The sequence below is a fragment of the Cladophialophora immunda genome (genome assembly GCF_000835495.1).
Source record: "Cladophialophora immunda strain CBS 83496 unplaced genomic scaffold supercont1.3, whole genome shotgun sequence".
NCBI classification, from domain to species: Eukaryota; Fungi; Ascomycota; class Eurotiomycetes; order Chaetothyriales; family Herpotrichiellaceae; genus Cladophialophora; species Cladophialophora immunda.
In genome coordinates this window covers 4,755,821-4,782,431 of record NW_015622543.1, presented here as the reverse complement: position 1 = coordinate 4,782,431, position 26,611 = coordinate 4,755,821, and the positions used below count along the sequence as shown (strand labels likewise).

The 26,611-nt window shown below is 54.2% G+C and overlaps 14 protein-coding genes and 1 non-coding gene across 15 annotated transcripts in view; 5 read left to right on the top strand and 10 right to left on the bottom strand.

Annotated features, from left to right (window-relative positions):
* Positions 1-328: 328 nt before the first annotated feature.
* PV07_06044 (uncharacterized protein) lies at positions 329-2,043 on the top strand (the record flags this gene model as incomplete). Its single annotated transcript, XM_016392985.1, has 4 exons — positions 329-454; positions 558-816; positions 880-1,102; positions 1,173-2,043. The coding sequence occupies 4 exons, from the start codon at positions 329-331 to the stop codon at positions 2,041-2,043; spliced, it is 1,479 nt and encodes a 492-aa protein (XP_016250504.1).
* On the bottom strand, positions 1,297-3,308 carry PV07_06043 (uncharacterized protein). The gene is made up of 3 exons (XM_016392984.1): positions 3,000-3,308; positions 2,638-2,858; positions 1,297-2,550 (listed from the first exon to the last, which is right to left on the bottom strand). Exons 1-3 carry the CDS (start codon positions 3,231-3,233, stop codon positions 2,421-2,423), a joined length of 585 nt encoding a protein of 194 aa, XP_016250503.1. The 5' UTR covers positions 3,234-3,308; the 3' UTR covers positions 1,297-2,420.
* A 480-nt stretch (positions 3,309-3,788) lies between these two features.
* PV07_06042 (uncharacterized protein) lies at positions 3,789-5,231 on the bottom strand (the record flags this gene model as incomplete). The annotated part of the gene is made up of 1 exon (XM_016392983.1): positions 3,789-5,231. One exon carries the CDS (start codon positions 5,229-5,231, stop codon positions 3,789-3,791), a length of 1,443 nt encoding a protein of 480 aa, XP_016250502.1.
* A 719-nt stretch (positions 5,232-5,950) lies between these two features.
* PV07_06041 (uncharacterized protein) lies at positions 5,951-7,258 on the top strand. Its single transcript, XM_016392982.1, has 2 exons — positions 5,951-6,083; positions 6,162-7,258. The coding sequence occupies exons 1-2, from the start codon at positions 6,015-6,017 to the stop codon at positions 7,110-7,112; spliced, it is 1,020 nt and encodes a 339-aa protein (XP_016250501.1). The 5' UTR covers positions 5,951-6,014; the 3' UTR covers positions 7,113-7,258.
* Positions 7,098-9,563, bottom strand: PV07_06040 (uncharacterized protein). The gene is made up of 2 exons (XM_016392981.1): positions 9,385-9,563; positions 7,098-9,333 (listed from the first exon to the last, which is right to left on the bottom strand). Exons 1-2 carry the CDS (start codon positions 9,499-9,501, stop codon positions 7,726-7,728), a joined length of 1,725 nt encoding a protein of 574 aa, XP_016250500.1. The 5' UTR covers positions 9,502-9,563; the 3' UTR covers positions 7,098-7,725.
* Positions 9,564-9,733: 170 nt separating this feature from the next.
* Positions 9,734-11,373, bottom strand: PV07_06039 (uncharacterized protein). Its single transcript, XM_016392980.1, has 4 exons — positions 10,860-11,373; positions 10,638-10,793; positions 10,512-10,578; positions 9,734-10,449 (listed from the first exon to the last, which is right to left on the bottom strand). The coding sequence occupies exons 1-4, from the start codon at positions 10,958-10,960 to the stop codon at positions 10,357-10,359; spliced, it is 417 nt and encodes a 138-aa protein (XP_016250499.1). The 5' UTR covers positions 10,961-11,373; the 3' UTR covers positions 9,734-10,356.
* A 584-nt stretch (positions 11,374-11,957) lies between these two features.
* PV07_06038 (uncharacterized protein) lies at positions 11,958-13,305 on the bottom strand (the record flags this gene model as incomplete). Its single annotated transcript, XM_016392979.1, has 2 exons — positions 12,545-13,305; positions 11,958-12,469 (listed from the first exon to the last, which is right to left on the bottom strand). Exons 1-2 carry the CDS (start codon positions 13,005-13,007, stop codon positions 11,958-11,960), a joined length of 975 nt encoding a protein of 324 aa, XP_016250498.1. The 5' UTR covers positions 13,008-13,305.
* A 1,583-nt stretch (positions 13,306-14,888) lies between these two features.
* On the bottom strand, positions 14,889-15,004 carry PV07_06037. Its single transcript, XR_001622143.1, has one exon. It is a non-coding gene; the product is annotated as a 5S ribosomal RNA (ribosomal RNA).
* Positions 14,915-16,860, bottom strand: PV07_06036 (uncharacterized protein). The gene has a single exon (XM_016392978.1). It carries the CDS (start codon positions 16,447-16,449, stop codon positions 15,220-15,222), a length of 1,230 nt encoding a protein of 409 aa, XP_016250497.1. The 5' UTR covers positions 16,450-16,860; the 3' UTR covers positions 14,915-15,219.
* A 497-nt stretch (positions 16,861-17,357) lies between these two features.
* PV07_06035 (uncharacterized protein) lies at positions 17,358-17,888 on the top strand (the record flags this gene model as incomplete). The annotated part of the gene is made up of 1 exon (XM_016392977.1): positions 17,358-17,888. One exon carries the CDS (start codon positions 17,358-17,360, stop codon positions 17,886-17,888), a length of 531 nt encoding a protein of 176 aa, XP_016250496.1.
* A 26-nt stretch (positions 17,889-17,914) lies between these two features.
* PV07_06034 (uncharacterized protein) lies at positions 17,915-19,342 on the top strand (the record flags this gene model as incomplete). The annotated part of the gene is made up of 1 exon (XM_016392976.1): positions 17,915-19,342. The coding sequence occupies one exon, from the start codon at positions 17,915-17,917 to the stop codon at positions 19,340-19,342; it is 1,428 nt and encodes a 475-aa protein (XP_016250495.1).
* Positions 19,343-19,376: 34 nt separating this feature from the next.
* Positions 19,377-20,517, bottom strand: PV07_06033 (uncharacterized protein). The gene is made up of 2 exons (XM_016392975.1): positions 19,719-20,517; positions 19,377-19,668 (listed from the first exon to the last, which is right to left on the bottom strand). Exons 1-2 carry the CDS (start codon positions 20,197-20,199, stop codon positions 19,646-19,648), a joined length of 504 nt encoding a protein of 167 aa, XP_016250494.1. The 5' UTR covers positions 20,200-20,517; the 3' UTR covers positions 19,377-19,645.
* Positions 20,518-23,270: 2,753 nt separating this feature from the next.
* Positions 23,271-25,679, bottom strand: PV07_06032 (uncharacterized protein; the record flags this gene model as incomplete). Its single annotated transcript, XM_016392974.1, has 3 exons — positions 23,271-24,316; positions 24,366-24,758; positions 24,806-25,679. 3 exons carry the CDS (start codon positions 25,677-25,679, stop codon positions 23,271-23,273), a joined length of 2,313 nt encoding a protein of 770 aa, XP_016250493.1.
* Positions 25,680-25,776: 97 nt separating this feature from the next.
* PV07_06031 (uncharacterized protein) lies at positions 25,777-26,173 on the bottom strand (the record flags this gene model as incomplete). The annotated part of the gene is made up of 2 exons (XM_016392973.1): positions 25,777-26,049; positions 26,126-26,173. The coding sequence occupies 2 exons, from the start codon at positions 26,171-26,173 to the stop codon at positions 25,777-25,779; spliced, it is 321 nt and encodes a 106-aa protein (XP_016250492.1).
* Positions 26,174-26,296: 123 nt separating this feature from the next.
* Positions 26,297-26,611, top strand: part of PV07_06030 (uncharacterized protein) — a gene marked incomplete at both ends in the record, with an annotated part of 596 nt that continues 281 nt past the window's right edge. Inside the window, 2 exons of the mRNA XM_016392972.1 lie at positions 26,297-26,303; positions 26,375-26,604. Coding sequence (XP_016250491.1) covers positions 26,297-26,303; positions 26,375-26,604 — 237 coding nt within the window. The remainder of the gene's footprint in view (positions 26,304-26,374; positions 26,605-26,611) is intronic.

Below are 26,611 nucleotides of genomic sequence, written 5' to 3'. Positions count from 1 at the left end.
GAGCGAGTCTACACACCTCCGCTTACTTGCTGGAAATGGATCTGCAAGGCACAGCTGGAGATGTGCTGTGGCGTCATGAGTCTGGAGATCGCCCCTTTTAGCCTCTCAACTACAAGCCCCCTGGACAGAGAATGCGGGGAAAGTCTTTGTTGATCCCACGTTCAATGGAACCTGCTCAAGCTGGCAAATGTAACATATCCACGGGTGTGTGCGCAGAATACTATGAATCGATATAGGGACGCCTCTCGGTCCTTCCTTCCTTAACTTCGACTGCTTCCATCATACCATGTTCGCTCTTTCCTTGACTTGCACGCAGTCTGGCACCACAATGGCTTCCAAGTTCGGCTCATCCACCGCTGTAAGCAGCTGCCTTTTTCTGGCGCTGCTGCTGGAGACCGTCGGCGCAGCAAGCCTTAGCTACAACGGCCTTGCTCAAACGCCTCAGATGGGCTGGGTAAGTCTCCAGTCGGCACCCAACGCACCGCAGCAGTGCCATCCCATCCCAAGATGAACTCGCTGTCTTGAAGTGAACACACGAAGTGACTGGGTCATGACAGGACACATACAATGCCTATGCCCTGGCATATAACGAGTCCACGATCCTCACCAACGCCGAGCGGCTGGTGTCCCTCGGTTTCCGTGATCTGGGCTACCGGGTCGTCATCTTCGACGACGCCATGACGGAGCTCAATCGCAGCGCCAATGGGACCTTGATTGCAAACGCCGCCAAATTCCCTTCGGGCTTACAGAGCATCGCGAATCAACTCCACGACTACGGCCTGTACTTTGGCGTATACAGTAGTGCGGGCAAATACAGTGTGTTTCCCATGCTTCCCCAGAGATGTTCCGACACTAACCAAATTCGCCGTGACTTGACAGCCTGTGGAGGATACCCTGGAAGCCTAGGGTACGAGACTCAAGATGCGGCATGGTGGGCAAGCATGGGTGCAGACTATCTGAAATACGACAACTGCTACAATGAAGGCCTGTCGGGCACGCCGAAGCTGAGCCAAGATCGGTATGCCGCCATGTCGAATGCTTTGAACAGTACAGGACGGGATTTCGTGTATTCGCTGTGTAATTGGGGAGACGACAAACCTTGGTAAGTCGTTCACCATCAATGGTAAATTGGGCGGATCCCAGACTCACCACGAACCGTTCCTCTGCAACAGGGAGTGGGCGTCCACCATAGCCAACAGCGCCCGCATCTCCGGCGACATCCAGGACAGCTTCTCCATGCCCACGACGTCGTGCCCATGTGGCCCCGATGAATACTACTGCCAGCTTCCCGGCTATGGCTGTTCGGTCATGAATATCCTCGGCAAGGCGAGCTCCATTCGCAGCAAAAACCAAGCGGGATACTACAACGACCTCGACATGCTTGAGGTAGGGAACGGCGGCATGTCCTATGACGAATACAAAGTCCACTTCAGCATGTGGGCCGCCATCAAGTCTCCGTTGATCATGGGGAACAAACTCGACCAGCTTTCCCCCGAAGACTATGCGATCCTGACCAACCCGGCTGTGTTGGCCATATCGCAGGATCCCAGCGTCAGTGCCGTTTCCAGGACAGTCACGCAACAGGTCGACGACAAGGACGCGTGGGGATTCGGAGAGGTTCAAGTGTGGCAAGGAAGCCTGAGCAATGGCGACCAGGTGGTCGCCTTTCTCAACGCGGGCAACAACTCCCGCACCATGTCCTACAGCCTTGTCGACGTCTTTGGCGGCCTCCGCACAAACACTAATGCCCAAAAGAGTTGGGATCTGTTCGACGTCTGGGGCAACCACACGGTCATGAGCACCGAGGTGGCAGCCCAGGTGTTGAACGGCACGCTTGCGGTGGGCAACGCCACGGGATATTACAATGCCAGCGAGACAACTTGGGCCACGGGGCTGAACCAGAGCAACCCCCTCTTGATTGGCACGCCGGCTGGGACCGTCCAAGGGGGAGGGACGTTGCAGGCGGAGGTGCCGAGACATGGGATTCAGATGTGGCGGCTGAGACAGGCTGGAGGATCGGGCAAGAAGCGGGACGAGCTGTAACTCGTGAGTACGGAGGAGCGGGTTTTCGAGGCGAGAAACAATGACGGGCGATACTCCCTCGCTGCGACGCCATCCCTGGAGTCTCATGGCATGTGGTTGAGGGTAACCAGCTTGGTTAATGCAAGTCCTTTATGGTCCCAGGAATGCTGATGATGCTATTGACGACCCAATTCTCGAAACTCCTGATGATGCGGTGCCTCCCATTGTTTTTTCCCTCGTGAATCGTAACATTTTATGCTTCCAAGGTGGTTATCGGCCATTCATTTCGTACGTGGGGGAACAGGATCTCAGGGCAGATGCCCACAAGGTCATCATTCCCAATTCTGCCCCCTCAGCCTCTTCGATTCGACGCACTCCTCTTCGCTCTCTCTGACGTCTCATCCGATCTTTGCGTTCGAGAAGTCCATCTCCGGATGCTCCTTCATGAACTTCTTCAGGATGTCGTCCTTCTTTTGCTCATCGCTCGTTGGTCTGCCCATGGCTTTCTGGTTCTGATCGTACATCATCCTAATCAAGCGAGCCACAGCCGCGTTAGTGATTTGGTCTTCTGGACGGGCGGAGGAGGGTCGTGAGTGGCAGAGCGGTGAGACCTACTTTTCGACCATCCCCCGCGTCTCGCCGTCGAGTTCGCTGAGTTTGGAATTCTCCGGCACGATCTTTGTGGTGTCGATCTTGGGCGCCGACGTGACAATGTGCGCCCACCAGTAGGACCCGTGGGCTTTGGCGAGAGTGATGAGGATTTCTTTGCTCCCGTCCGGTTTGGGCGACAGAACCCACGTCGAGTCGTCGGTTTGGATCGGATGGGGGAAGTCGCCCTGTCGAGTTCAGAGGGGCGTCAGTTTGGATTTTCCAGCAATCAAACACAACACACCAAAGTGCCCGCGCCGCGCATGTGTTAGCAGCCTCAGGGCGCAGATGCAGAACAAGACAAACGTGGAGAAAGCGCAGGCACCTACGTCGATGATCGGGTCCTGGCCCTTGACCGCGACCTTGATGTGCGTCTTCTTCAATTCAACAACCAAATCCCTCGCCTTCAGGTTCCCTTGGATGGGCACACTGACTTCCGCCTCTTCGAGTGTCTGCGTCCATTTGTACGGCAGTCCCGCCTGTTCTTCTTCCTCGCGCTTGCGGTCTTCGGCGTCCTTGCGGGCACGTTCGGAGGGTGTCGGGGAGGGTGCACGTTCGGCCATGTTCGTAAAATCAAGCTACTGACCAGGAAGACGGAGGTGTAGGCGCTACGTTCGTGGTGGTGGTTATGGTTCGGGGGCGGGTTCGAAATATTTCGTCGGTCTTCCAACTCGCGTGCGGAGCAACAGGGCAGGTGGGGGTGGGCGATGACAAGGCTGAGATGAAAGAAGGGGGCGATGCTACCAAAAACATGTGCCTTCTTGCTTCTGGTATCGCTCTTTCTCCATGACTCCATAACTTCTGGTCTTGGTCGACACAGCGTTTGTCCTTTGAAGGTGGGAAATAGATCCTGACGTCCGCACGGCAGAGAACGGCATCCAGCACCAAAGTTGCGTTCTGAATTAGTTCATATTAACCTCTGACAATGCCCAGATAGTCAGAGCAGCGATAGTAATTACTGTACTAGCTGAGACACTATTTTCAATCCACAGTCCCATGAGCTGTCAGTCATTCATAGCAAAATGCAAAAAAGTTCATCACCCGAGCGCTTGCAGGCTCCGTCAATTCCTCTTGCCCAGGCACTCCTGACAAACGAATGAGAGTCGTCAAATAAACATTCATAGCCGATGATTCCTCCCTGCATAACCCTCTGGTATCTTCGGCACAGCCGGTGTATGTTGGTCTGGTGATTGCATGGGATCGGGGAATCCGGCTTCATGCAACATCTCTGTAAAAGTGGTGTTTGGTCTGCTGATTTCCTCCCTACTGTCGGATCTCATGCGTTGTGTGGGGTTGAAGCCACCGTTGTATCGCGCCGGCGTCAGTGTAGGGCCATCGTTCTCGCGGGAGAACTCGGACTCGCCAGAGAAGACGCTGACACCCCTCTCATTCCTCAGAGAACTGCTCATCCTATTTGCCGTGTTAGAGCCGTTGCCGCTGTTGTTCGGAGGGGACTGGAACGGACTGCCCATATTGTTTTTGATGGTCGGCGGGAATCGCTGCGCTGCCATGCCTCTCAGTGGAGCAATTGCCGCGGGATTGGGGTGCTGGACCGACCCAGCTGGCGGAGTGTAGACTTTGATACTTTCCATACTGGGCTCATGAGCCAGCCTCCGGTCTGGTGTGACAGGCAAGCCTGCCGGGGCAACGGGGATGTTGTTGGGTACTGGCGGCGTGGGCATCTTCCAGTGATTAGGAACAGGTTGTTGGCTGTTCCGGCTGCTCTTTGTGGAAAACATGGACTTTGCCCGATCGGTGGTTTTGCGGAGGAAGTCCGTCCTCAGACCGCCAGACGCATCTAATGGGATCGGGTCGGAGATGGTTGGTTTGTAGATTGACGAGCCAGAAGAGTTCCGGGAATTCGGTTTGCGATGCCGCCCGCTGCAGATGACCCATGCCAGCATCAGGAAGGCGCCCACAAACATGCCAGGAAAGAACCCGGCAAGGAAAACGCCGATGGGAAACTTGTTGCATTGAGGTTCAACCTGCGCTGCCGACACACTGACGCTGCTTGGACTTGAAGTAGAAGTTGAGCTGGTCGTGGAGGTATTTGAAGTGGCCGATTTTGTCGCCGACGAGCTTGCCGACGAAGAACTGGATGTGTTGCCAGAGGACGCGTCGGTCTTTCCGACGATGCTCGTGCTCTGGATAATGCTGCAAATGGACGGCCCCGAAGGCTGCTGGATGCAAGAATATCCGAACGGACAGCATTTATCTCCACACTGCGGCAGCTTGTCCCCAAGTCTCGTGGTGAATATTCCTGCCGTCGGATTCGCCGTTGCATTTTGAGACGAGACATCACAGGATATTGTCTGGATGTTATCGCATGAGCTCGACTCCGGGCAACAGAGGGCCGACGACGAGTTGTCGAGAGACACACAGTTGTTCCCTGAAGCACATTGGAAACTGTTGGGTAGCTTAGGATCGACCGCCGAACATGAGGAACCGTCTCTCCGGAAAAGAGCTGGGGTGGGAACAATCTGGAAAGCGGACGAGGTGCAGATGATGGCCGATGCCACCAAGAAAGTGCGAACTGTGCAAACGCGCGTATGGTATTTCATGGCTGAAAAGAGATATACACCCGTAGAAAAGGACAAATTAAGCAGTAAACAGATGGATGCAAGAAGATTCTTCACCAAAGCGGTCACAGGGTATAAAGACAAAAGGTCACCAGGACAGTATTGTCACTCTGTTGGGTCCAAGAATAGGTCTTGCAAACGAAGAAGGAGGGAAACAAAGGCTCTCAAAGCCGGTGTCGATCAATGTTCGACGAAAGAGAAAAGAGGTGCTCGCCATTGACCGACCTGACAAAGGAGAGCTCATTATAGAACAAAAGAGGTGAATCCGACAACCGGGACATGGTCGCGTGTCTTACTGCGTGCCAGAACACGGCGTGCACCTTGATGCCTTGGGTAGCCGTGTTGCCATCGTGTAGCTATGAATATGCAGAGTTCATGTAGTGAGATCGAGAAAAGCTCCGCCGACAGCCAGTGGCTTGCCGCTTTGCCAGATGAGACGCAACCCCATGCTGCGAGGCAGGCCGCGGTAGTGCGTGGAAAGAGTCGTGGAGGCTGAAACGATAGGCTATAGAAGCCTGAGAAGAAGGTCAAACATGGTGGGGGAGGGTGTGGGAGGCATGGAGGTGGCAGAGGAGTTTCAAGAACGAGGCTCAGCACCAAGACAGAGCTCTGTGATTGGTGGAAGTCTCTATGAGGGCACTAATCTCTTTCCGGCGAACTGCGTTCTGTTCGTCTCAAGAAATTTGGAGCATTGGGCTCGTCAATCCTCCGCTTCCATTTTCTCGGGCTCGGGCAGTGAGACTGCGTTGCTCCATTCTCCCCGTCATGATCACAAGACCTCCTGCGAGGCCGCAGTCGTTACTGCGAGCCTTTGTCAAGCAAGCGAATGCCGCAGTATGTACAGATGTGATGAATCCTCTAAAGCGACCTCAGAGTCTCCGAATTGGCTAACCCTTCCTCACCGTGTCGCAGCCTTCCTCTTTCCTCAAACGACAGGTCCGCAGAAAACACACCATCCCCGTATGGGCCAACCAAAGCAAGCAGGAGTTCTTCGCACGCCACGGCGTCCCGGGCTTCCTAAGTGCAGAAACCTACCAAGAAACCTACGTCAAATACACCCAACACCTATGCGACCGCCTCAACGAGCTCGTATTGGGGACGGCAGACGAGTCTTCCTCGACCTATGATCTGCACGCAAAATGCGCCCATCGATCGGATCGGGCACACCTGTACAACCTCGCCGCCATGGTCGAGTTCACGCGGTTCTTTTGGGAGTACCTTACGGAAACCGACGACCCGGCGATACGCAAACCAGGGCTCAACACCATGAGAAGCATTGAGGCCAGCTTCGGCAGCGTGACGAATCTTAGAGAAGAGATGCTCGAGACCGCGGACGCCATGTTCGGGAACGGATTCGTGTGGCTGATGAAAGGGAAGAACGTGGGCGACATGCGCATTCTGGCCACGTACAATGCCGGCTCTCCGTATCCCGATGCGGCCCCCAGACGAGATGACAAGGATATGGCGACCTTTGACGCCCGCACCCTCTCCGATCAACTTTCCGGTCGAGGCGGATTGGGGCTGCCGAGCCTGGAAGAACGAAATATCTCCACCGGAAATTCAACGGCGGGCTCGTTTGGCGATTTCAGCTCCTCACGTGCGAATCTCTACTCGGGTGCTCTGGACATGCAACCCATCTTGTGTGTCAATGTGTGGGAACATCAATGGCTGAGGGACTATGGACTGCTGGGGAAGAAATGGTATTTGGGGGCATGGTGGGATCGCATTGATTGGCAAAAGGTGGAGAGTCAGCACGCCCTGTACGAGACGGGCGGAGAATGGAGTGACTATTGGTCGAGTGGCAGCAAATCGCCGTATGCGACCTCAGGGGGATCGAGTGTACTGGATGCTTTGAGAAGATAGATGAGGGTATGGCCGTGTCTGGCGGGGTGTATCATTATACGGAGCGTCAAAACACCAGGTCATTGTAAGACCATCAATATAAGTCGCCTGTTCGACTATGTATCTGGCACATAGCTGGTCTTCCCTTCCTGGACCTTCCACACGTGACGGCGGCACCTGGCCTGTCCTGCTGGCTCTCTCCCCTGGGAAGTAGACAGCCCAGGCATGGCACGAAATACCTGGAGATCCGAAGCGCGCTGGCAAGTCATTTGAACTGCATTGGTCTGGTCGCCACTAGCTACCGCCTCGCCAGTGTTGTCCATCAAATCGGCTAGCGCAGCTTGACGTGGACAGTAATGAAAGAGTCGCCTCTGCAAGCGTGCGCCAGACTGTGGGACTGATCACAGCTTCTCCGGAAGGTCCAAAGATTCGCATTTCGCGGAGCAACAACGCGAAGGAAGTGGTAAGCGCCACTGGCTTGCTCCCTCAAGCATTGCAGATCGCTTTAGACATAAGCCCATGCACTGCAGAGGGTGCCAAAATTCGAGTTATGTGGTGCCTGATTGGTGTTTCCACCACCCAGGCGAGGTCTTTGGGGGCCGCCGAAATGGCTCGCCCGGGCTCTCCTGGTCCTTCAGTCCCAATATCTGATCATTCCATCCAGTCCGCCCGTCGCAACTTTACTACTCTCCTGCTGATGCCACGCCACGCATGTGACCGCACCCATACCTTCCCCTCCGGCTTGAATCTTGTGCCACATCTTTCCCGTTTTCCAGTCCCAAAAGCACACAAACCCGCCAGAATCACCACTTGAGACGATTCCGCCGTCCGGGGATATGGCCACATCAATCGCATAGCCGCTGGTGTTCATTCCTCTGAACCCCTTCTTGCGGTTCTGTCGGAATTTGTCGCCCGCGGCATACACAACAATCTGGTTGTCGGCAGATTGGAACGCGACGTACTTTCCAGAAGGATGAGGCGCGGCTCGCACAAGTGCGTACATGGACGGATCCGCTATGAACTTGATGGGAACTGGAATACCATACTCCCAAGCGCGGAGGGATTTGTCGTCGGAAGTCGAGATGAACCTCCGTCCCTCGTCGACAAATGTGAGGGTGTTGATGGGGCCGAGATGGTGGTCGTATTCTTGCGTCAGTTCACCAGACCGCACGTCAAATTGGACAATCTTCTTGTCCGCCATGCCGGCGATGAACTCGTTGCCTTCCGGATGGAAACGCAGTGTATGTGGCGTTTTACCGGTCGTGAACCGAGATATGCATTTTCCGGTCTCGGTGTCCCAAAGCTTCATCTGGCGGTCATACGACGCCGACAAAAACGATCGCCCTGTGGGGTGGAAATCGGTGTCTGTAATCGCCTTGCTGTGACCCGAAAATGTGCGGAGCAGGGTCCGGTCGTGATGAGCGTCCCACAGTGCAAGTTTAGCGTCCGCCGAGGAGGATAAGAGGAGGTGCGATGATCTGGGGATGAACCGCAGGGACGTGATTGGTTTCGTGTGGTACTTGTAGACATGTATGAGCTTCTTCGGCACGTAATTTTGTATCGAACCCGGTTCCTTGCGCAGGTCGATATCCAGATCCTGAGGCACGTGCATGTACGTCCGTCCTTGGTAGTCGAATTCTGAATCGCCATGGAACTCGGTCGTCTCTGCGCCATTCAAATCGTCTGCGTAGCCAGTGGCCTCCTTCGGTGGCGCAGGGAGCGGTGTGGGAACAATACCTTCCTCCACCCATTCCTCGTCAGAGCCAAGTTCTTGATCCGCCGCGGCTTCGGCTTGTTCGTAGGCCACGTCGTCACTTTGATATTTTGCCCAGGGTCCGAGGTATGCGCCTTCTCCGTCGACTATCTTGCTGTCCCCTTTCTTCTGCCTCTTGGCTCGGATCGCGGCACTTTCTTCCTTGGAGTAGCGCAACTGGACAATATCCTTTCCGCCATATTTCGCAACAGCGGACTGATTGCCCACAAAAGCCCCGTTCATCGTGGGATCCTTGGTGTAGCCGAGACTCTGATACGTCCTGTGTTGCGTCTTGAAGGCGGCTTCCGACATGGACGTCTCCTCTGCGTTTCCGGTGAGCACGTTCTTGCGCTTCAGGGCGTTGCCAGCCGTCGACTTGAAGGGATTCGAGGGTCCCTGGGAGGGGCGGGCAAGATTGTCGTAAGTGACATTATAGGTGAGGGCGTTGCTAGAAGGGTTCGCCAACATGACTTGCATTTGCGACACATCCTGCGCAGCGTTAGATCGACCACCACGTCGTCGGGAGAATGAAGACCAAACCTCTGTCGAGACGTCTGGAGCCGCGTTCACTGCTGCCTCTTTGGAAGGAGGAGGGCGCTCCGCAGGACTCCTTTCGTCGTCGCTCGAGTCATATGCTGATCCTAGAAGGGCGGACATCTTGACCGAAGGGCCTCCAAGGCCTATAATCAGAGTGAAGCAAAAGCGAGCTTCTTGTCGAGGCGTCCGGACATGGGAAAAACTTCGGGTTCAGCAAAATGGCGTCGGCCAAGCCGCACATGTCTCGGCACACCTGCCTTCCCTGACAGCTTAGATGCCCTCGAGCACATGTGTAGGGGCGGCAGCCTGATAAGTGGAGGTTGGGTTGATGCTTCCGTTGGGGTCTTGACTGGATTAATCGTGGCTTTACCAAGGCATTCCGCAGAGTTTGGACAACATCAGAGCTTGCAGTGCGCAGAGAAGCCAGTCGGTGGTTAGGATTTCAGCACTACAAAAGATGGCTATCTCTCATTTCTGCAAAACAGGACTGGTGCCACCATGCTTGCAACGCCGTTGGAAAATAGCTCCCTATCACACATTCCACCGGCTGAAACATATCGGAACTCTTCCTTCTCGTCGTATCTCATGTCTCGGCCGTACAAGTCGAGTAGCAGACAGATAAACCAACCACATAGTTTTGGGAAATTCCGTCCTTCCAATTCTTGACCATGTGAGCATCTTCGGCCCCCTGACTGCCACCGCTGCTTGCACCGCCTCTTGTGCATTAACTGAACCGCCGAGGGACCACTTAGTCCTTGGCTAATGTCGACGACCCAGACGGAAGAGCCTTAGGCGATGGACATTGCCACTGACCTTTTGCTCGTTCTCAGCCGTCGCCACTTTCCATGATCATCCTCTTCCCCACCACTAAAAGCCCCCCCCATCTCGGCTGCTGCAGTCTGACTGCATAGCAGCAGGCGATCGTCATCAGGAGTAACTGCCGTGCTTCATCGCATGTGACATTTCGCCGCGTAGTCAGTTGGACTCGTCCCTGATCAAAGCCACGATCATGCTGTACAGATAGAAGAAAAACATGATCAGGTGGAAGCCGAGTTTGATAAATGATTCCTATTGTCAAGGACTCGGTATTAGTGATGAAATGCCTCATCCGGCGTCGGGAGTGTACATGCCTTTTTATGGACGTTCAACTTTCGGAAGATTTCGGTGGCATCAAGCAGATGCTGGTTCTCGATGATCCTAGCACAATCTTATCAGTCCCTGCCAGCAAATGCATGCCGTAATGTGTGGGCACCCACTTTTTTGCATTGAATGCCAGAAGCGGTAGATTCAACAGTAGTGCCAACCAGTATCCGTTGATGAGGAAGAGGAATGTCAAGAAGGCATGGACAGCAGCTTCGGGAACAATGTAGGTGTTGAGACGGTTGCAGAGATCAATGGGGTTGATATAGTCACTGAGCAATAACCGGCTGGGTCAGCGGGGTATGTCTTGGACAAGCCGGAGTTGAAGTATTGCTTACCACTCGAGATCACTGTACATGATGGTGAAGAAGACTTGCAGGAAGAGGTTGACGGCATTTATTAGGACGGCGAGCAGGTATAACCACGCCTCGCCCGACATTTTGGATGAGTGTCTTGACCACAGCAACGACGGTAGGATAGCTCCAGATACGCAAAAGAGCCTAACCGATGGTTGTCGCGAGCAACGTACTGTAAGAGGAGAGGTTGCGAGTTGCGCACGGAGAGCCGACGTCGAGCTTTGCAAGGCCTAACCAGGGCGGGGATCAGGCAAGGGAAGACGCCTCGAACAGGGCGCAGACTAAGCGCAGCTGGAAAGTTATGTGGTCGCGGAGGGTGTGAACTTGAAGGACAAGCTGGCCTTGTGAGCGCTGGTTGTGGAGTGAGGTGGCCGCAGGGTGGTGGACAAAACAGGTACCAGTGACAAGACGCAAGTGTGAAATGGTCAATGAGATCAGTCGTGGGGAAGACGCAAAATTCACGAATTCCCAGGTTGTTGGCAGCTGCGGGTTGGATGGCATGGGATTGTTTGCGTCGCCGTAGTCTGCATAATCCGCCACTTTGACTCCACCGTATAGACAGCCTGTTCACTCTCGGCATTCATCTGGAAGCAACACGGAGCATGGGAGGCGCTCGTCTTTCAATTTCTTGCCACTGGCTAGCATTTTCTTCTGCATTTGTCATCTACATAATGTACAACCTGAGATGGGGGCAGGCCTTATCTCAGCCAGCTCGAAAAGTACGGTGTGGCAAGCAGACCCATGCGCCGCTCAATGCAGCCCCCCTTAACTCCTTCCGAAATACCGAACCAGTTCTAGACCTGCCCTCCGAGCCATTTCGAATCTAGAAGCAGCGACATGCAGGAAGCTGCAGGGACCAAGTCTTTAAAAGTCGTCGGATGTGTATTTACAGGTGTCTCAAAATGTACAGTTCTATGGACATCGTGCATCATCAGTCGTCGCACTGGGGTATCGTCGTAGAACAAGATTTTTCTGGAAACGCTTAGAAACTTCGCTTGAGTGATCCACTGCATCGGTTCCACATGGTGTCTATACCTCGTATTTGACCATGTTGACAAACAATCCCATGCTAGATCTCCTTCAACTTTCCTCCCCTCCCCGTCGCAGTCGAAGACCGTCAGGAAACCGAAGTGGATCCGGGCAGGTCGACTCGCAGTCCAAGGTCAAATGGAACCGTCGCGACACTTCTATCGCCCATATCTGATGCTGTAGTGCAAGGTTATGAGTGAAGGCATCGACACCGCCACGCTGGTCGATCATCGTCCTCAGTGCCTCTGCATGGAGACGAACCTCGTTGGCGTCCCCGAAGTCGGCTGTGTACGCCACTAGCAGAAGAACCGCCTGAATGTTGGCGTCAGAACTGGCATGTCCCGGCATCTGGAGCCGGTTCCACAGAATGTTAGTACCTCGACCGAGATTTCTTTCCGCTCCCACTTGGTCTTGAGAACTTTCCTCGGCAACTGCACGCGACCTCCGCATTGCGTAGGCGTAGGCGATGAACAGGTGTCGAGAAGCTTCGTTCTCAAGCATAAATGCCAGTGCTGATTCCAACACGTCACCTGATTGATAATGATCGCAAAAAGTGGCTCTGACTGTGGGACAACGAGTTAGTGCCAGAAAAGCTGGACACGCACTGCCCAGTTGGAAAAGATCGAGAGGCAACTCACAAAATTCTAGAACAGAGTCATCCGCAGAGATGGCTATCTGAGATGTGGGTGGTAGCATTTCGACCGTGGAATCTGCGGCCGCTTCACTTGTCGATGAAACGGCTTCTTGTTCGTCACTGGTCGTGCGACTGGGCGGTTCCGGTCTTCCGGGCAGCGACGGTGCCGGCGAAATTGACACCGAACTGGCACTGCTGGCTGAAGAGGTTGCGACATCTGCGTCTCCCCTGGGACGTCTGGTCCATTCAAAATAGCGAGTCTGGCTCGACCGCCGGAGCAGTCGCGAGCGCGCTTCTCGACGTTGCGCCGCCGAGTGATATGCGGTGTGCCGCTGAATGGCACTTCTGACATTTGGGTTCTGGCTATCGACAAATTCGATGATATTGGAGGATCGGCGCGAGCTGGAATCTCTGCTCTCGCGGCCACGCGAAGTGTCGTCCTGCGGAGGATCACCACTGGATGACATGTATGAAAGAGTAGAAAAGAGACGGTTCTGTGGGAGAGAAGAACAACAACTTAAAGGAAGGAAAGAAAAAGAATGACTGGTGATATGGTCATGATATCCTACCTCGCAATGCTGGGAACCAGACTTGAGACGGGAAGTTGGTACGTCAGGTCAATCACAGGATCTCTCGCGACTCCAGTCACCAAGTTTTTGAACGGTGCGTACGCCGTTCGTTAGGAAAGTAGAGTGTGCGCGAAGATACCGTAGGTGCTCCAGCGAAGGCGAAAGGGCAACCGTGTACAGTTGAAGATAGATCGAGAAGGGTAGGGGACCGCGGGATGTAAGTTCAACCCCCTTTGCCATTTTTATACAGATTCTGGAACGCAGGGAAAGGAAAAAAAAGCGACCAGGACCCATCAATGGCTAGCCTAATCATTGCGAGATGATTCGGTAAGGATCCATAGAGGGTGTGGGATCCAGAACTTGGGTAAAGACGGTCAGACGGAGGCTGGGCCAGGACGACTTCCTCCTGACCTTTCCATCTGCATATCGCAGAACTAAAAATTCGGACACCCTGGAATCCACCCAGCGTAGCCTCTAGATGATTCGAAATAGCGCATGAGACGGCCGAGCATAAAGGTTGGCGTTCGCCAGTGCTGACGTCGGTCCTCAGCCAACTCTCTCGACGTTCACCTCGCACTGAAGCACGAGCGATTATGGAGGCGAAGGATGCACGAACCAAAGTGTGCGGATCCGGATCACGCGGACACGGCGATGGTGATATCGAAGGCAATTTCTGGTGGGACTGGCAACGACGGTGGCTGATATCAGGGACACGAGCCTTGTCGGGGTGATTGGAAGCGGTGCAAGGAGACGAAGGGACAGGTATCAAACTGCTTCCGAGCGCAGGGGGGGCGGCCTTGGCGCTCCGGAAGCCTGCCCGGTCCGGGGTTGGGTTTTGGGGGCAGTTCGCCTGGCTCTCTGGCTCCGTGGCTCCCAGCTCCTTCGCCACCTGGTGCGTCGATCCGACATCCGACTTACCCTTATTTAGACGGCCCTCGAGGGGTTTTCCCTCAGACCTACATATACAGTGTAAGTGCGAGGTTGCAGCCTATCGTCCTTTAGACCCTGGGCGCAACTTCCCCGGCCCTTGAGGACTCGCAGCGTGGCTGTCTCCTGATTGCTCGGGCGTTAGCAGACACCGAAGGTTGGATTATGAATCCTCAAGGTACATTCTTAATCCCGCGACCCCCCATGTGTTTTCCGTGCGGAATCCACCTGTGATATGCTCCGGCCCATCCTCTGACGTCTGGTAAAAGCTGAGCCGGCCCTGTCGCAGGTGAATAGCCTCACCACGCACGTAGACTTTGTGTGGGGGACGGTCTGTTTCCCGCCATCGGCCGAAAGCAACGCTTGTCGTCGGCCAACACACACACACACACACACACACACACACACACACACACACACACACACCTTGGGAGGCGACAAAATCCTATGCGCAAGCCAGTTTGGGAAATTGGACCACTCAGACAAACCATGTATCTAGGGTATATGGACACCGTTTGTGGTTACAAAATTCTTAGGCATCCCATTCTCTGCTCCATCTTTATATCCTGCCAAAGTCGTGAGGACGCGAGACCATCAGACACCCGAGAATAAGCGAGACTGGCAGGAAAATAGCCATACGAAGTCGCAGACGAGGCTGTGAATCTGATGGTCCCCCCCTCGTACTTCGGTACGGCGTGATGCGCACGGCAAATTTTTTCCTGCGTCATCCGTAATACACAGATCCTGCCATTCGCAAACGCTTACCAAACTTGTCGTAAGTAGACGAAGAATATTCGGGCCCTAGGCAACTTAGGAAGCAATGACGGAAAGGTGGACGCTCGGATGCAAAAAAACAATCAACAGTCAGGATTCCCAACTGGTCCCCCACGTTGGTACTCGCTGACCGGTAGAGGACTTAAGTATGTCTGAGCGAACGGGAAGACCTGCTTTCCCTCTCCTGTGGTCGATTGCAGTAGTGAAGTTGCAATCTAAGGCTATGAATGTCGTGAAGCCGCTGACTTGACGGAACCAATGCCGGAAAATGCGGAGCGCATATAGGTTACAAAACGGCATATTTGTTCGGCACATGAAGTTGCATATTGACACATTTCCCTTCTACACTTGCTGTGTACACATGCTCTACCTCGTCTTTCATGTCCGCATGCACCTCAGAGACGATGTTTCACTTCCTAGCCTTCTTGCCTCGTTTTTTGACATTGGTCCCATTGGAATTTTCGAGACCAGTTGTGTCGACGATTTCAAACCCCGAGTCCGATATCTGGCTCGAACTCATATCCTGCACCGTTGGGTTCTCTGACTCTATGGCCTTTTCTGTCGGGTCAAGTGGTCCTTCGCTTTCTCCCGCAGCCCCCTCGTCTTCAGCAATCGGCTGCGCATTCTTCATAAACGGACTGGCGACTTTGCGGTAGAGCCAGATGGGGAGGCGCAGAAAAGCTGTATCCCACACAGTGGGCTTGGGGATCTCGTCCAAATCCAGGAGATATTCCTGAGTGTTTCCGTCTTCATCCTCCTCTTCCAGGAACACATTGCCTTCCGGGTCAACGACCAGGATCTTGCCATTCTCTGCAGTGACGCGCCGTCTGTCTGGCGTTGAGGGATGTACCACCTTGGGAGTAGGCGTGGAAGCAGGTTTGCTGGCCTTTTCCTTTTTGTTTTGCCGCTCCATTTCTCGCCGCTGCCGACGGTTCAAATTGGCCATCGGATCGGATTCCTCGACTGTCGGAGGGACATCCACCGGGTCAGTGACGCCTGGAATGCCTCTGATGCCAGACTCATCGCCCCAAGCTTGTTTCTTTGCATATCTGATGTACCTCTCCATAAAATCTCGGTGTCTTCGGTAGTTCATGGTCAGGACAAAGTAGTGGACGGCTCCACCGCCTATCAAAAACAGTCCCACCAACACAGTTCCCAGCCCAGGGCGATATCTTTGATAGTAGTATCCTGTCCCACGCCATGACGGCCAGCCGTGCCCTTCGAAGAAATCATATCTCTCCCTCAAGGGTCCTCTCAGAATTGTGCCAATCAAAGTGAGCCGACTGTAGCGTTCCTGCGCATCTTTCACGACGCGTGTGATTTCCCGCTGGGACGGCCCTTTCGACACGTGTACCCCCGGCTTTTTCTTGCTGCCCGACTTTTTCTGGGTTGTCGACCGTGAGGCTATGAAGGAGTGCTTGACTTTGTCAGGATGGAGAGTGCGGGATTTCTTCTTGAGGGCAGCGCTGATCTGGTCGACCGTAGCATGAGGTGAGACGCCGAGGACATCGTAGAAAGTGACTCCAGGTCCTTCAGTTGTCTCCAACTCGTCATGCAATTTGAACAGCTCGTAATCTTCAGCCGACCACGCGACACACACGACAACCAAGAGCAGAAGGAGAAAGATTCGTCGCATCATCTTCACCCACACTTCTCCCCCACGACAACAGTCACTGGCGGCACGCGCAGTCCGGAGGAAATCTTATAAGCCGATGATGAAGTGAGGCAAGGAATTCGATTGTTGACGGGAGTGGTGCCCAAATACGTGGGCCCAATTGACGAAGGTTCCGAAGAGGATGCCGCAGCGAACTTGCAGTAGCTTGACTTCCAGCCAAGGTAGAGTTTTGCAAAGTGTATATATCGGAACGCGCCCTCCTCTTTTCCTTTTCCTTCTCGTTCACTACCGCCTCGCCTACCAGAGTGAGAGCGATGGCAGTGACGAGACCTTGAGCCTGCAGGAGGCAGGTCGAGGAATTCCACGAGGAAGACGGCGGTGGTGGAAGCAGTTGGTAGCTGATCTGCTAGGTACGCAGGCCCTGAGTGTTGCCCCTGTCGAGTCACCAAAATTGGGTGTGGCTTATGGATGCTTTGTGCTGACTACGCCTCAAGGGAGCCTGCCTGCACCCCCCCTCCCCCCTTTGAGCCTGCCCATTTTGCCCCCTCTTTCCCCCTTGCCCTTCTCCCGCCCTCCCCCCTTCGAAAATCTCTAGTTACGAACATCGCCCACCACTCATCCACCCGTCGAATTCCATCCCAAATCTCCGCAAAGGGGCCACAGGCAACAAAGAAAAAGTCTCTTGCCTGGACACTGTATCCCTTTCTTCTTACTCAATTCTTCACCCGACTCTCCTTCATCACGCTCATTTGCACTTCGGCACCCAAAACACGTTCCCGCGTCCACGCTTCGGATATTCTTGTAAGTGCTACAACAGCCGGACGTCAGCAATGCTGGATGCGGTGTGACCAGCAATTCGCGTTTCCTCACTGACACAGCTCTGCCAGGTAATTTTCAAACCTCAGTCGACCCGCCCACTCTCGCAGCTCAAGATGGCCAGAATCAGCATCCCCCTCGATGCCCTGACATCCCGCCTCAACCTCAGTGATCGCTTTAACAGCGTCCGGTCGCAGTCGATTGCGTCGCGCTTTGCAAACATCCGACCGATTTCCGAGTTTCTGGACTTGAAGAGACTGTCAAAACCAAACAACTTTGGAGAGGTGCAAGCCAGAGTCAACTACAACCTGAGCTACTTCTCCAGCAACTATGCCGTGGTCTTTGTCATGCTCAGCATTTACAGCCTGCTTACCAACCTATGGCTCCTTTTCGACATCATCCTGGTCGTCGGCGGCATGTGGGCCATTGGCAAGTTAGGCGGATCTGATCTCGAGATTGGCACCTTCAAAGCGACAACTTCCCAGCTCTACACCGGCCTGGCTTGCATTGCTGTCCCCGTTGCGTTCATTTCTTCTCCTATTGCGACTTTCTTATGGCTGATTGGAGCTACCGGTGTGACCATCCTGGGTCATGCCTCACTCATGGATAGACCAATCGAGAATGCTTTTTCCGAGGAGGCGGTCTAGGTGGTCGGCCGCGAACTCCATACGATATGCCCCCTGGGGGAAGACCACCAAGGGGACGAGCGGGGCGGAACAACGACAGATTATGGGAATTTCAGCAGCAGCAACAACGCTCGTGGGACTACGATGTTCGTGTGGAGGAGCTCGACACCGACGACGACAACTCGCCGCACGGTGTCGAGCTCAATCAGGGTTATGGTCCATCAAGATTTCGTTCGGATGAGCTTCACTTTACTGGCATAGATTTAGGCGGGGGAGTGGTCCGCCGACGGCGTTCGGGTGATTCATTCGGCAATGATTTGACTCCTTCGGATGACGAGGACGATTATGATCCTTATACGGGGCTCGTTCGCAGACCAGACATGCAGATGGCTTACAGGGAGAAGGAAGATATGCTCGTACAAAGAGCTCTGGAGAGGATCGCGCGCGCCCGGGCTTTGGGTAAGCCCAACGTCAAGTTGAGTCGAGCTGAGATTGATGCTTTAAACCGCTTAGAGCTCGACCGGAGCCAGACTCCTCCACAGACCCCTGCGGCGGCGCCACAGATCGCCCCCAAAAGCAAGAAGGAGGCCCCGGTTGTCAAGCGCAAGCCGGTCGAGGTCCGCAAAGCCTCGGGCAGGAGCAACGGCAAGTCTTCCGGCGGTTCCCCCTCCAAAGGGAAGGCAGCAGACACCCGCAATCGTGGGAGAAGTTCTGCCTCGAACGCTTCTCCACGTGAGACCGCCGACAACTCCGTGGCCGCCTACGCTTTGCCCCCGGCAGATCTCGACTACGATCGAAGGTTGCCGTATGCGCAGGGTTACTATGTGGCAGGTCCTCGTCAGCCCGAACCACTCCGCCAAGGCTCTCGCACCAACTCCAATCAGTCTCTGCGGCAACAACAACTGCAGCCGATGCCCCCTTATCAGCAACATCCTTATTATTCGCATCGCTATTCATCCAATCCAGACGTTCTCTACAACAGACACGGCTCGAACTCCCCTCGCTCGTCACGGCCAGACCCGTCCGAGCCCGACTGGGAACCTCGCGCCCGCTCAACCTCCGGCTTGGTGAATGTACCTCTGGATCAGTTGCCCTACCAGACGAGTGTGGGAAGGGCGCCGCGGTTCGACCCTGCCGATCCCCGCTTCGCCTCCCCACAGCGCCGAGTCGTGTCTGGCCCGCCTGGTGTTCCGCATAACCAAGTAGGGCAGTATCGCCGTCTACAAGACGAACTGTTCCTTCCGGACGAGCGACCAGAGGTCTACAACTATCTGGCCCCGTCTGACACTGACAACCAAGACGACGACGACGACGACGACAGCGACTATGTCGCCGAAGATGAAGTGGTTGACGTCAGAGAAAGGCCAGGTGGTGAATATGCTATTCAAACAAGAAGTGCTGTCGTGGCGACATCATCGCAAAGGGTTCGGAGTAATGGGAAAAACACGGCTGGGAAAAGTAAAAAGGGAAGATAGGACAACGGGCATAGGCATGGAGACCCAGGTATTCGCAGAGTTTGCATGTGTTAATAGGTTTTTGCTACTATCGAGCACGAGTCGGATGACCCCAGCTACGAGGAAGAATCGTCGACCAAGGTTCATGTCATGGCTTGCTTTTAATTTGACAATATCGTCCTTCTGTGCATTGTTCGTATCCGTTCCAGACATTAACGTGACTGGCCCTGTGAAGGCTCTCCAGCCATGTATCGTTGCAACCAACATTGCTCGCTCAATCAAAGCAGATGGAAGAGAACAGTCGCCCCAATTATGCCGCAGCAATCAGATGAACATCTTTGCTATTCCTGGTTTCCGTGAGTATCATTCCTCGTGGAGTGTCAAGGAGCATTCTTACCTGCCAAAGCGCCAATACTGTTGCCAATCCCACCCCCCATACCGGGCAAGGCGCTGCCGCCACCAAAGTCTCTCGCGCCGCCCCGGGCATAGAATCGTTCGGTTGTCTGGCTCATCTCTCTTCCGCCCATCATCCTCTGCAGCCCGGCCGGGAGTCGAATGCCCACGGTCCCGAGCAGCTTGCTGAGCGCGCCGCCCGTGATCAACGGCAGGATGACCAGCACGAACGTTCGGATTGGGTTGCGGCGCATCCAGTGGTAGATCTCCCTCAGGAAGCGCCGTATCCGGTTGATGAAGCCGGACCGCGGTCTCGCCCGGGAGGAGTGGCCGCGCCGCGACGACGAGCCGCCGCCGCCGCCAAAGCCGGAGAAGAAGGAGGACGCGCTGCGCGAGTAGGACGGGCGCGAGGCGTAGTATGAGCGGCGCGAGGGCGACGGGGAGTTGCTCCGCTGCGAGCGGATTCCCTGATTCCAAAACCCCATCTCGGGTGATTCTGGGAGGATCAGGGTGATATAATTAATATCAGAGCCAATCGACGTGAGCTGGTGAGCGAGCCCTATTCGAAGAGGGTTGCGCGCTTGGTTGTCGTTCGTCTCCTGCGGAGGCCCTTGGGGGAGAGTCTGGTTCCGTGGTTTTCAGCTGGCACGTCGCTGCGGCTGCAAAATCTGTCTTTCTCGTTCTTCGTCGTTGCTTAGGTAGGGGGAGAGCAGCGACGAGAAACAATGGAAGGTGTGCGATCGGGAGGTTCTTTTGAGGACTGTACTCGGTAAAACGCAGCGCATTGGAGAGCTGCGTGCTCGGTGGTCTGGTATGTCCAGTAGACCGCCCAGCGGACAATTCGAGTGGCTGGAGGCATTGGGGGCGTGGTGGGGCCACCAGGCTGGTGAGGCTGCGCAAAGGGGAAGGCTGACACGCTGACTACCGCGCGTGCCCCGAGCTTGGTTGGTCAGAGCTGGACGGGCGCTAGTCGTCGGCAGGCGTCTGGCTCCGCCAGAACGGCAGCACAGAAATTTGGCACTTGGACACCGTATTGTCACAACACCTTCAAAGAGACGTTGTCTTATTGGAAAGACCTGTGCATGTCTACGGGTATTCTCCGAACCAGCGGATCAAAGGCAAATAGCAGATCAGAGGTTGCAGATAGAAGAGAGCGGGTTGGCATTCGCGAAGTGTCTAGAACGAGCTGTCCATTCTGGCCTGATCTCTTTCAGCCCTCCAGGCTCTCTTTGCATCCTGTTCGGCCCTCCTCTTGGCCCTCTTCTTCTCCTCCTTCTTCTGCTCCTTCTGCTTGTCCCTTCTCTCCTAGTTTCTGCACCCCGGGAACGGCGTCATTCTGGGCCTGTCGGTCCTCTGGGTGTTGGGCCGCGGATTCAACCCGACGAGCATTGAGGGCCCGGATAGTAGGCGTCATTGCAGGCGAGGAACATCATGCACAGAGAAATTTGTGACAAAGTGGATTGGGCGGGTGCCGGACGAACAAGGTAGGGCCTCGAATAATAAGAACAGGAGGGACACGGATCTACAAAGACACTTACTGTAGGTTGCCCCCAAGGCCCTCCTTGATCAGGGCCTGGGCATGTCTTTTCTCTGAAGCCGTCAGCCTTCGGTCCTTCGCGGTCGTGACACCCGCGATGACGCTGTTCGCCGCCAAACCTCTCTCCCGGTCAATGTCGGCAAGGTGCCTTTCGATGAAAGACTTCCATTGCCTGGAGCCGACACCAGCCTATTGAAGCTTCGGTCAGATCATGGTAGGCGCCACATATGCACAACCGACCGAGCCAAACTTCAACACCGAGTACGTCTCGATTCCAGAGGGATCACAGTCTACAATTCACACAAAAACTGCAGCCTTGCGGTTGTGGAGTGGATGGAGAGGAGGTGCAGGAATTCGCGTCAGGCGACATCGGGGTAGCTTCTGGTCTGGATGCAACGTTTGTGCCAGAGCGCGATCAGGTGGCTTGTATGGGATCCGGGAGGCCTTTCCATTACAAGCAACGCGCCGGAAAAGCGAGGGCCAGAGCACCCGTTGGGAGAACCCACGATCTGCGCGAGCCTTCGGTGCTCACAATCAACAACGGCCCTCGGCAAGGCGTCTTCCTCCTGTCGAATCTTGATCTTGAAGGCGAGTCTTGGGATCTGACACTCGCCCTCTTTAAGCTTGTTGGGGAAGATGGGACCCTTGGGCGCATATACCAAGGCACTGTGGGTCGAGACGACTTCGATCACAGTCCGTCCGGGACGTAAAGTAAGTCCTCAGACTTTGCCTCAATGCCGAGGAGATATGGGTGTACGCCGATTGTCAGGGCGAGGTCTTTCAAAATCACTGTGGCTCTGTCTTTGGAGATGGCGTCGCCGATGACCTGATACATGAAACCCCTTGATAGCTCAGGGGACTGGAGGGCGACCTTGGGCATCAAAAGCATACAGACAACATCTGGACAATGTATGCTGTGTTGGGATCTGTGGCTTCGGCAAGCTCAGGCATCGTACCATCCTGAGGCTCAATCCATTGTCCTCCTTCGCTGTAGATTGGCGTCAACAACACCCCGAATGTCTTCCCCCACAATCCTTCTAGCGCGCCACTGTGAGGCCACTGTTTCAAGGGTCTGATGTTACCGTCTACTGCCTTCTGGAGTCCCATACAATAATGTCGTGGTTTGTCGACGCAGGTGGGTTTGTTCAACGAGGCTGGCTTGGCAGGGGGTAGCGAACAGCCCGCGAATTAGACCGCAAAACATGAAAAGACGGGTGGAGGCAAACCATGACTTTGGTGTTGATGTCCCCCAACGTACTGGCTTTGAAAGGGTGTGGAAACTGACAACACTCCAGCTAACCTCGCGGCTGTCTCTGGCTTTGCATTGAGAGCAACGTGAAGATTCGATTGCGGACACACGTCTTATGCCAGTTGTTCTGGCTGTGTGACTGTTTGTTCTCCTTTTGACTCAAACAGCTTCCTTTCGTCCGCCAAGAACTCCAGTCTCTTGTTGATGAATGCGTTTGGCCACTCTCGTTCTGCGAACTCGTCATTCCGTGAATCCAGGAGGTCTTTGTATCGCCGGATCATCCTGTACTCTTCCTCGACCTCGTGGAGACATTTCAAGTACTTCTCGGGCCTGTACACTCGGTCCCCGTCTCGCAACTTGCGCCATTTGGTCGAGGAATAGGCCGCGCGCAGCTCCGTATCCTTGGACGGTGACTTGTGCAGCGCTGGTGCATCGGATGAGGAACAGGAGAACTTCTCTCTTTTCCCTCCCCCTTCTCTCGGTCATCCAGCAACAGAGTTTACACGAGAAAGAAACGTGTCCGTAGTATTAAATTATATAATTGAGAAGTCGAGACCTCCGTTCCCATAGGTGCGCATGCGAATAATGCCGGGCTTTCAGCTTCTCACAAGATACCTTCGGATTTAAGAAGGCTTGTCCTGGCGAAATTCTCCTTGGTGCGCAATCCTCCCAAGCTTTGTTCAATTTACATATGAGATATCTATACTGGCATAAATAGTTTAGAGGCTGTGCTTATCAAAGGGTGCATCCTCCCCAACCACAGTTGACGATTAGCCACTGGTTGGCAAAGTAGACTCGTCAAGCTTGAAAGCCCACAAACGGCCAACAGTGCCATCACCGTAGAATGAATCCTCCTGTGCCGGGACGTCGTTGACGCCAAAGCAGTACCATGTAGGATCCTCGTCGGCGTTCTCATAGAATTCGACCAATGTTGCACCAGCAGCTGCCGAGTCCGTAATACATTGCTGTAGAGAAGTCTCAAGAGTCCATCCTCCATGATTTCCATCATCACCAGGCGGATTGTTAAAGCCAAAAACATTTGTCATGGAGCCGGGTCCGCCAGCCGTGTTGCCTTCCAGCGACACATGGCACGCATCATAGAACTCATCAAACGTAGTCCCGTTCGCCAACTGGATTGACCCTGCGAGTTGTGAAGGTTCGCAGACTTCTGTTGACTCTGCAATGGCAAAACCCCAAACCTTGCCAATTGTCGCATCAGGATAGAAGCTGTCGGCCTTGACAGGCAAGTCGTTCACTGCAATGCAGTACCACGAATCATCTGAGCCAATGTAGAACTCGAACATGGTACCGCCTTGTGAAACGGTCTGGTCAGCACATGATTTGACGGCGTCATCAAACGTCCAGCCGGAATAGTCTGGCGCTGGCCAATCTACCGACACGACTCGGTTAAGGTATTGTAATCCACCAGGTGTATTACCCTGGAAAGACGTGCTGCAGCCGGTGTAAAACTCAGAGAACACGGTTCCATCAGTTGCGATAATATCGTCAAGCGGAGTGTTCTGGCATGAATTTTCCCAGACAAAGCCCCAGACATTGATCACATTCGAGTCAGGATAGAAGGAAGAATCGTCGAAAGTCACATTGTTGACACCAACGCAGAGCCAATTCTGGTCCACGTCGATATAGAACTCAACTGCTGTGGCAGCATTGTCGACGGCAAACTGAGCACATCGGCTTAAGGCGTCGTCGAATGTCCAGCCCTCGTAGTTGTCTGACGCTTGCCAATTGACTGCGAACTGCTTGGGAAGATATTGCAGGCCGCCTGTGGTTGCTCCTTCTAAGGACTCGCCGCACCCTGTGTAAATGTTGCGGAAAGTCTGGGTTGTATTATAGAGGGCGGTGACATCTCCGATCGTAGATGGCGTGCAGGCAGGCGTCGTAGTCGTTGAAGTGGCTGAGGTTGTGGTTGTGCTTGAAGTAATACCAAATGTCGTCGTCGTCACTCCCGAAGTTGTGATGACTGGCGATGCCGATGAAGAAGAGGTCGATGTGTCTGTAATTGTGCTTGAAGTACTGCCGGATGTCGTCGTCGTTGTCACTCCTGAAGTTGTGATGACTGGCGATGCTGATGAAGTCGATATGCCCGTAGTTGTGCTTGAAATACTGCCGGATGTCGTCGTAGTCACCCCCGAGGTTGTGGGGACTGGCGACGCTGATGAAGAAGAGGTCGACGTGCTTGTAGTTGTGCTCGAGCCGATCGGAACGACAATGGTCGCAGAAACCACTTGCAACGTGACCTGGATGCATCCGTCAGGAATTGAGCCATCGGTGGAAATAACCAGACCGCCGTCCAGAATGCACTCAGTGACCACGGATGAAATTGTCAAGACGCCGTTGTTGTCAATAGCTGCAGTAACGGGAGGGCTTGGTGGCTCAGTCTCCATCACGAGTTGGGTGGGCGTACTGAATGAAAGACCCACCCAGACGGGTGTGCCGCTCACCACTACCATTAATGAGTCGTCATCAGCAATAGTGAAGATGCTTGCTTCGGCTTCGGAGTCGACAAGGCTGCTCAAGCCAGTCTGTGGGCTCAGCACAAGATATTCTGTACCTCGCTTGACCTTACGACTTGCCACCCCTGTCTCAGCGGCGATATAGAACGTCTCGGCTGACGTCGGACTGTCAGTTGTGGTGCTCGTCGTGGTAATTACTGACGTAGAAGTCGTGATGCTGTCACCATTTGTAGTGCTCGTCGTGGTGACTTGTGCTGATGTTGAAACTGAAGTGCTGTCACTTGTTGTTATGCTCGTCGTGGCGACTTCTGCTGATGTCGAAGCTGAAGTGCTATCGATTGTTGCTGTGCTCGTCGTGGTGATTGATACTGGCGGAGAAGTGGTGGTGCTATCAATTGTTATTGAGCTAGTAGTGGTGACAGATGCTGAAGTGGGAGTTGAGGTGCTCTCAGTTGCAATTGAGCTCGTTGTGATGATTGATGCTGGCGCAGATGTTGTGGTGCTGTCAATCGTGTTACCGCTAACAGGGTCACGAGCAAAGTCGCCGGATACTTTGAGCGCAGTGTCCCACCCGTCATATGCGGTTGGAACCCAGGACACAACGGATGTAAAACCCCAACAGTAGACCGTGCCACTGTCATCGGGTCCAATCTCCACCATGTTACATGCATCAACTTCATCGCAGAGCTCAATACACTGAGGCATAGTAGTACCTGTGCCCAGGTTGAAAAGTGTCCCGGTACCTTCGCCACCTCCAAGCCGAACCACGTCACAAAGGACTTGCCATGTGTCACCATTCGAGTCAACGACACTCGTGGGTGAACATGTCGCTGCAGCCGTGGTTGTAGTAGTAGATGTGGACAGTGTACTCAAAGTAGACGATATAGTTGCGGTAGTGGAGGCCGATGTTGTTGTTAGAGTTGATGATGTGCTTGGAGGGGCGAGAGCGAATGTCGTAGTTGTAGCAGCAGAGGTGGGCGTCGTAGCCAAAATCGATGGTGTCGTTGGAGGAGCGAAGGTGGATTCCGTGGTTGAAGCAGCCGAGACTGAAGTTGTAGTCAGAGTTGATAGTGTGCTTGTAAGAGCAGAGGTCGCAGTTGACGTTGACGTTATTGTTATGACCGAGACTATCCTGCTAGGCAAATACCAACCGTATGCATCGGCAATGCCAGGATATGGCTGGAATTGTGCTGGGTCATTGGTGATGTCGTTTAGAGTCCAGCACACCCACCGATCGTTGTTACGGGTGTCAGTCTCGAATTCGAAGACAGGTGAGCCATCACTGTCAGCGACGGAAGCGCAATCAAGCAATGCCTCGTCAAATGTATAGTCAGTGCGTTGGTAAACATACAGATTGTTAAAGTTCAAGGTTTGCCAGTCCAAGGACAATCCGCATCCAGAGGAGAAGAAGTTGATCCAGGAATCTCCATTCGCGGTGTTCAAAACATCACCAACTGAAGCAGAAGTTGCTACACAATTTGCAGATGATGTTGTGCTTGTCACACTGGACGTGGTTGATGTTGCAAATGAGGTGGGCGTTACGGACAAGCTCGAGGACGTGGACAAGCTCGAGGACGTGGACAAGCTCGAGGACGTGGACAAGCTCGAGGACGTGGACAAGCTCGAGGACGTGGACA

Coding starts and splice junctions, on each gene's coding strand:
- PV07_06041 (XM_016392982.1), top strand. CDS start 6,015: ATGATCACAAGACCTCCTGCGAGGCCGCAGTCGTTACTGCGAGCCTTT. Junction 6,084..6,161: donor TCAAGCAAGCGAATGCCGCA/GTATGTACAGAT, acceptor ACCGTGTCGCAG/CCTTCCTCTTTCCTCAAACG.
- PV07_06040 (XM_016392981.1), bottom strand. CDS start 9,501: ATGTCCGCCCTTCTAGGATCAGCATATGACTCGAGCGACGACGAAAGG. Junction 9,334..9,384: donor CTCCAGACGTCTCGACAGAG/GTTTGGTCTTCA, acceptor AACGCTGCGCAG/GATGTGTCGCAAATGCAAGT.
- PV07_06043 (XM_016392984.1), bottom strand. CDS start 3,233: ATGGCCGAACGTGCACCCTCCCCGACACCCTCCGAACGTGCCCGCAAG. Junction 2,859..2,999: donor GCCAGGACCCGATCATCGAC/GTAGGTGCCTGC, acceptor TGAACTCGACAG/GGCGACTTCCCCCATCCGAT. Junction 2,551..2,637: donor ACGCGGGGGATGGTCGAAAA/GTAGGTCTCACC, acceptor TCGCTTGATTAG/GATGATGTACGATCAGAACC.
- PV07_06033 (XM_016392975.1), bottom strand. CDS start 20,199: ATGGGGTTTTGGAATCAGGGAATCCGCTCGCAGCGGAGCAACTCCCCG. Junction 19,669..19,718: donor CAGTATTGGCGCTTTGGCAG/GTAAGAATGCTC, acceptor CACGGAAACCAG/GAATAGCAAAGATGTTCATC.
- PV07_06039 (XM_016392980.1), bottom strand. CDS start 10,960: ATGTCGGGCGAGGCGTGGTTATACCTGCTCGCCGTCCTAATAAATGCC. Junction 10,794..10,859: donor ATGTACAGTGATCTCGAGTG/GTAAGCAATACT, acceptor GTTATTGCTCAG/TGACTATATCAACCCCATTG. Junction 10,450..10,511: donor AGTTGAACGTCCATAAAAAG/GCATGTACACTC, acceptor CCTTGACAATAG/GAATCATTTATCAAACTCGG.
- PV07_06036 (XM_016392978.1), bottom strand. CDS start 16,449: ATGATGCGACGAATCTTTCTCCTTCTGCTCTTGGTTGTCGTGTGTGTC.